The sequence below is a fragment of the Cystoisospora suis genome, assembly GCF_002600585.1.
Source record: "Cystoisospora suis strain Wien I chromosome Unknown contig_3865, whole genome shotgun sequence".
NCBI classification, from domain to species: domain Eukaryota; phylum Apicomplexa; class Conoidasida; order Eucoccidiorida; family Sarcocystidae; genus Cystoisospora; species Cystoisospora suis.
The window spans coordinates 687-6866 of record NW_027156660.1 but is presented as its reverse complement, the minus strand read 5'-3'; the positions used below and the strand labels follow the sequence as shown (position 1 = coordinate 6866).

The following is a 6180-nucleotide window of genomic DNA, read 5'->3' as shown; positions in this document are numbered from 1 at the left end:
CCCGACTCCGCTGAGCTTTCCGTTGCGGCCGCAGCAACCGCAATTTCTCCTTTGAGCAGGCCGCTGCTAGGAGAGCGACAGGCGGGCGTCGTAAGAATGCCCCTCCTTCTTGCAGTTGTAGCACGCTAAGGCGTTCCCTTGTCCTACTTTTTCTTAACATTCCCATCGTGACGTCCTCTGTCCTTCTGGTCTCCAAAACGTCGTTCCGGTTTCCTGCTTGGACCTCCTGGGTGCCGGTCGTACTGCTTTCCTCCTTTGGAGTCGTTAGTGCAAACGACTCGCTGACGTTCGGGGGCTCGGGCGAAGTCACCTGTAGTCGAGCTCGTTTGGGCGGCGTCCCGCTGGCAGCGTGGATGCAGTTCCGCGGAGTAGTGTTGGCGCCGCCGGTCTTCCGACCTTTTGGAAGTCGTCCGGCAGCGGCACATTCTCCACTGATCAGCGCATCTCTCGCTTGTTTGTCTAGACCCCGGAAAAGACGTATTGTTTCGTAGTCTCGTTGGTCAGCAGTAGTAGCTTCCGACAATGCGCAGTATACTGCCACGGCTATCCCGGCGTCGCCCGAAGGTCTGCCAGTTCTTGTAGCATCTCCAACTGTGAGTTCTGCGACATGAGCCTTCCTCCAAGAACGTTGAAGAACTCGCCAAGGTCTTCGGGCGCTCCGCAAGTGACCCGGTCTCTTCCAGACCCCGATAGAAAATCTCCGGCCAGAAACAGAGACATCTGCTCTATGTGGTCGTCCTCGGACATATTGTTGAATTGCCCGAGGCCCGTCTACTTTCGAAGCAGAATGCTAAGGACGTGGCATGATCGGAGCTGCCTCCGTAACTCTGGGGCCGTACGCCCTGCAGACTTTATTTGACCAACAGAGTCACGTTGTTCAAACTTTGCCAAAAATCGCAGAGGCCTAGATGAGTCGCCGTTCTGGCCGGACATCGTGCAATTGGCCGCGCAGCAAAAGGAAAACAGAAGGAAACTCAGGGTACCAATGCTGGAACCATGCCGTGCTACCACGTATCAAGGATGCCGTAATATCTCAGAAACTTAATAACCAGTTCTCTCACGAAGGCAAACCATGTACCATAGTTATCCACAGAGACGTGCAGCAGTCGGCACAAGGGCGGTCATTCACAGCACGGCTCTCGATATGCGCCACGGCACGGACAACACCGGGCGGCACAGAGTGGCGTTACCGGCGCTCTTTTTCATGCCACAGCGCGCAGCACGCGCGACATACGCTGCTTCCCGGCCAAAGCACAGCTCCGATTGCACGCGCGTGCCCTGGCCCACATTGTCACCACACAAGAATTTGAACTTCCACGTCAAAGACGGGAACACTGCAGACCGGACTACAGCGGTTCGTACCTCGCGTCAACATTCAGAAGACCCACACACCAGTTACCTCGAAAGACTGAGCTCGTGCTGCACACAGCACCGGGTACAGTCCTAGCAGCCCACTAGAAGTCCAGGTTTGACTGGCTTGGAGTCCATAAGATAGTTTTCTAGCAGAACTTGCAGCATTCATCCCGCGTCCACTCGATGGCTGCACAAGCCGCACCCGGTCCCGCCTTGCCGCCGACAAGTCAAGGTGCATGCGCATGCACTGGCGAACTGAGCTGAGCTCCGATTTCCTTTGGCACCTTGGCCACACCTTGTCCTCGGAAGCCGCTGTGCCTCATTAAGAGTCAGGCGGCCTGCATCAGACTTTGTATCTCTCTTTCTGATTTGCAGTGTTTGCAACGCTTTCTGACTGGAGCAAGCAAGTCTGCGGCGTTGCTAGTGGGCGGCTCTCCCGGTGATGTAATTGATTTTGCATCAAACGAAAGAGTAAAACGCGGATCCACGTGTACGGTGTCTCTCTGTCTTCTAAACGACTTGTGGGAGCGCATTTTCTGCGTCGACGCGTACCCGTTCATCGACCTCCACGCCCAGCTGCGACTGTGTATTAGCAACTCCCTTCGTGCACAACGCTGCGCAAACACCTGTACTTGCTACTTGTCGAGGCGCACTCCTGCCTGCCGCAGCGGGAGCCAGATCCGCCGCCAGCAGACCGGCGCGTGTTTCTTACTCTAAGTGGGGCGGCAGTGGATCCTTAGCTTGTCCGTGGTCGTTCTCCCATCAGAATGACAAGCAAAGAAGTTCGGTCGGTAATCGACCTGAACAAATTCCTAAACCAGCGCGTCCGAGTGAAGTTCAGCGGTGGCAGAGAGGGTGAGTTCCAAGTATGGTACGGCCATACCTAGCACGAAGTCGTGTCTGCCGGGTTGTGAAGTAGACCGGGTCGGTGACCTGCACGGACATTCCCGGCTGACTCGCGTGAGGTCCCCTCGTGGTTGCTCCGCGTTCGCGCTCTGTAAGGCATGCTTGGCTGCACGGAATCGCGACTACGTGTGTCTGGACTCCACTGAGGATCGGTCAGTCGAAGCGTGGCACACAATCAGACTGCAGTTCTTTCGACCCGGCGGGCTTCAATCACCTCGCTTCGTGGGAAGCAAGGTTCTCAGCTGCAGTCGGGCTGCAACAAGAGGAAGCTCGATTCGCAAAGAGACGGTGGCCCTAAGTGTTTCGAAGTATGTGTTCACCACACATTCCCACGCTGGCGGGAGTGGGCCACCTCGTTTCTCAGCCACGTTTTTCTTCTTTGTTCATCTATGTCTCGGCGAGACACGCTTCGGATCTGTAGTTAGCCCGAGCAGGAGAGTGCGGCCAGCAGGTGGTCGCTGCAGTGACGCGACTTCCTCCATCAGAATCACTGAGAACCCATCAACCTGGTCCCTCAGTCGGTACACCGTACCGGTGCGTTCGATACATTCATAGCTATGCTGCGTTTTCTTCAGAGCACACCGGGAGCGATGCTGCTGTCTTGCCAAGATAAATGCGGTCTGTTGCTTCCCTGAAGTAGTCCACTAAATACACTGAGCTATTACTTAGAGTCGTGTGAGGAGCTGCCTTCCTGGAGTCTGTTCTCCTTTTACAGTTACCGGCGTGCTGAAGGGTCACGATGCGGTGTCGAACCTCGTGCTGGATGAAACGGAGGAATTTCTCAGAGGTCAGGTTCTCGCTCTCTTTGATTGGCAGTTTCTTTGGTCACGAATACCCGGATGGGTGGCTGCACTCGCTCGGAGAATATAGAGGTACTCGAGCATAGAGGGAGAGAGATATAGTCAGTCTTGAGGGTCCCTAGTTGCCAACGCCAGCTCGCGCTGTGACCGGGTGGCATATGCCGGGGCATGTGCTGCGAAAGAGAAACATGTTCGAAGCTGCATGCTATTCTTTGGCCTAACAGTTGTATATTTGCGTGACACTTGTACTTGACCCAAAAGGAAGTCGGCGTTGATGCCCAGTTAGTAATAATGGGGATTGTTGTTCAGACTGTCAGACAGGCACCAAGTATCTGTCGTTTTGCTTCCCACTCTGATAAGGACGTTTGGACGCGCAGCACCAGCTTCAACGGAGCATGTGGTGATTCGGTGCGACGCGCTTGAGCGTGAGTCGACGGCCCACCGCATTGCCCTGATCGCTGGAATAGCCACGTGTCACCAGACTCTTCCGGGGTTATCCGGATACGCGTTGGTGTAGTCGACGCAGACGTTCAAACCAGTAAGACAGCAGCGAGGCGAACGCTCACCCCACCCCAGGAGGCAGAACTCTTGCCTGGACATCAGTTGCCGCGAACACTTTGAACGTCCTTCCTTGGTGCATGCTGTAAAGACCGGTAAGTTTATGTGCTGCGCGGCGTCGGCGTTCTCAGATCCGATAGACCCTTACAAACTCCTCGACCAGAAACGATCCCTGGGTCTCATTGTGGCACGCGGTACAGCGGTCGTCCTGGTCTCCCCAGTTGCCGGGACGGAAGAAATTGCGAATCCGTTTGTTGATGCAACGTCCTAGCCTTTCTCGGGCGTGGAAGCCCATCGGCGGTGTGTCAGGCACAAGCTTCAAGCAACTACATGCTTTTGCCTGCAGTCACTCTTGACAACACCACGGTTCGCCGGAGACTCCTGTTCAAAATCACTGAGACTTTTTTTTTCATTTCTCGTGTGGCGTGGCCGGCGAGGTGGCACTGTTTCCAGCTTGAGGCAAGCCTCATCATGCCGAAGTCGTTACTCCTACAGGAAAGTGTTTGTGGCGGCGAATGTAGTCGTAAGATGTGTCGGAACGGTGTTGGATGTGCGGGTGTTGCCGGCATACCGTGTCGCCGGGGAACCCGCAGGCCCCTGAGACTGGAGAAGAAAGAATGTCTTTGGGGAAAGTTTCGAAGCGAACTTCATCAGTGTCTGCTCCGTCGGAGCCTCTCTGTGACCTGCTGGGGTTTGTCCAAGGTTTTCCCGTCACTGGGATTGCGTCGGGGTGTTAGTTGGGCTTCTCGCGGTGACTGGGGCGTTTCAGTGATTAGGTGCCGTGAGGCTACGACTGTCACCCCAGAAAGGAAAGTGGCAATACGAGTTGTAGTCGTTGAAGTTCTCTAGACAAATGCGACTATTCCAACCTTCTGTATGCGGGAGCGTCACAGGCCAGAGATCTGAGCTGTCCATTCGATGCCTCCTCGGGGTTTGATTCAAAAGTGACATTTGTTTTCATCCACCGTGGACATGCCATGGAGGAAACGTTGCTTCAGTTTAATAGTAATAGACGCATACACGATTCTGTGCTTGTGGTCGTGGGCGTGTTCATCTGTACGACAGTGGGTTCCCCCTACTCAGCTATTCAACCGACTCTCCAAACACCTGGCCAACTACAAGACTTCTAACAGTTTCACCGTGACCAGTCTTGACTCAGGTTGGATGGCAGTAAGACAGCACGACCGAGAAATTGGAAGTGCCCTGCGACTGTCTTCCGGGGAATGATTTTCAACGATGCGGTAGGTGGCTTCCCCAGCCCAGCGATGTAAGCAACTCTCCAAACGCCTGACGAGATACTGCTAACAGTTCCTCCAGGCGTTTTCTTGACTCACCTTGGGTGGCCCGAAATTAAACAGCATGGTCGAGAAAGTGCCTCTCATGTTAGCGCTACGAAGGCTGAAGGCGTCTGAGGGGACTACGATACCGAGTTGCGGCCGATACTATTTCGGAAGCAGTGTCCAGTCGCAGCATGGAACTGGATGGGGCGGTCACGCTTTCGCAGCGCCATCAAGAAAAGCAAGACGGAAGGCCGATCACAGTAGCTTCGGAGAGTGTACCCACTGTAGCACCGTCAACGTAGCCCTGACTCTTACACCACCCCGGTGTCGCAGGGTGGGGAGAGAAAAGATGTTATACGGTCCAACCCTGGGGAAGAGAGTTTTGCCGGTTTCACATGCAAAACATCACCAGTACTTCGTAGATACACGTCCGAAAACCAAAGAGGATAAAAAGTCCGTGTACCTCCACATTGACAAGAAACCATGTGAGGCGCTTTACAAAGGGTGTGGCTTGTTGCCGCGAATGGTTCCCTCCTCCCCCCCCCAACTACACCTAAGGGGCGTAAAAACCTAAGCCGAGAATGTTTCGGCCCAGGAAAAAAACCACACATACGTATTTTGTATCGCAGCTGAATTAGTTTTGATTGGTAATTCTTCTGGTTCTTTAGGCTCGTTCACGGACACGTGAAACGCCGCGTCATCCCCCATTCGATTGTCGTCGGTCATCACTTCTCAGTGACAGGCTGCATGAAGACGGCGTTTGGCTTGTCCGTTGGCTCCATGAGGTAATATGTTCGATTTTACATTTACCAAAGGGAAAGAGTACCTGCCTGCGTATCATTGCCCCAGGTGTAATGAGTGCGTGATGACTATGTGTGGGCCACGCATACGTGACAGTAACCTGTGTGCTTCAGCCGTCGCACCCGCCGAGCGCTGTGCTATATGGAATGCGCGCCCTACGGGAGCAAGTGCCGTGCAGGCCCCACGCGGTCGCGGCGGAGCTGGAGTCGAACGGACGTAGACAGTAATGATCCTTTACACGTGGTAGCACCGCATGGTTTCAAACGAGTACGAAAAAAAAAAACAAAAACACCTTCGTGTTACCTTTGTTTGGCTTTTCGTTTTACGGGTCGCTCTTCGTTGCATGGCAAAACGGCCGGCCAGCCCGTCAACCTTTCTGCCATTGACCCGACAACGATGCGGGACCCGAGGCAGGAATTATGGAATACATTTTTCAAGGAAAGAGTAAACAGTCTTCGTCCTCGGAAGTACGACGGCAGTTC

The 6180-nt window shown here is 54.2% G+C and overlaps 2 protein-coding genes across 2 annotated transcripts; one reads left to right on the top strand and one right to left on the bottom strand.

Annotated features, from left to right (window-relative positions):
• The first annotated feature begins 1465 nt into the window (after nt 1-1465).
• On the top strand, nt 1466-4714 carry CSUI_007348 (uncharacterized protein). The gene is made up of 3 exons (XM_068067494.1): nt 1466-2208; nt 2975-3046; nt 3749-4714. Exon 3 carries the CDS (start codon nt 3948-3950, stop codon nt 4464-4466), a length of 519 nt encoding a protein of 172 aa, XP_067920531.1. The 5' UTR covers nt 1466-2208; nt 2975-3046; nt 3749-3947; the 3' UTR covers nt 4467-4714.
• A 668-nt stretch (nt 4715-5382) lies between these two features.
• CSUI_007347 (uncharacterized protein) lies at nt 5383-5831 on the bottom strand. Its single transcript, XM_068067493.1, has one exon. It carries the CDS (start codon nt 5621-5623, stop codon nt 5468-5470), a length of 156 nt encoding a protein of 51 aa, XP_067920530.1. The 5' UTR covers nt 5624-5831; the 3' UTR covers nt 5383-5467.
• Nucleotides 5832-6180: the final 349 nt, after the last annotated feature.

Excerpts from the sequence above, each read along its gene's own strand:
- CSUI_007348 (XM_068067494.1), top strand. The coding sequence starts at position 3,948 with ATGCTTTTGCCTGCAGTCACTCTTGACAACACCACGGTTCGCCGGAGA.
- CSUI_007347 (XM_068067493.1), bottom strand. The coding sequence starts at position 5,623 with ATGACCGACGACAATCGAATGGGGGATGACGCGGCGTTTCACGTGTCC.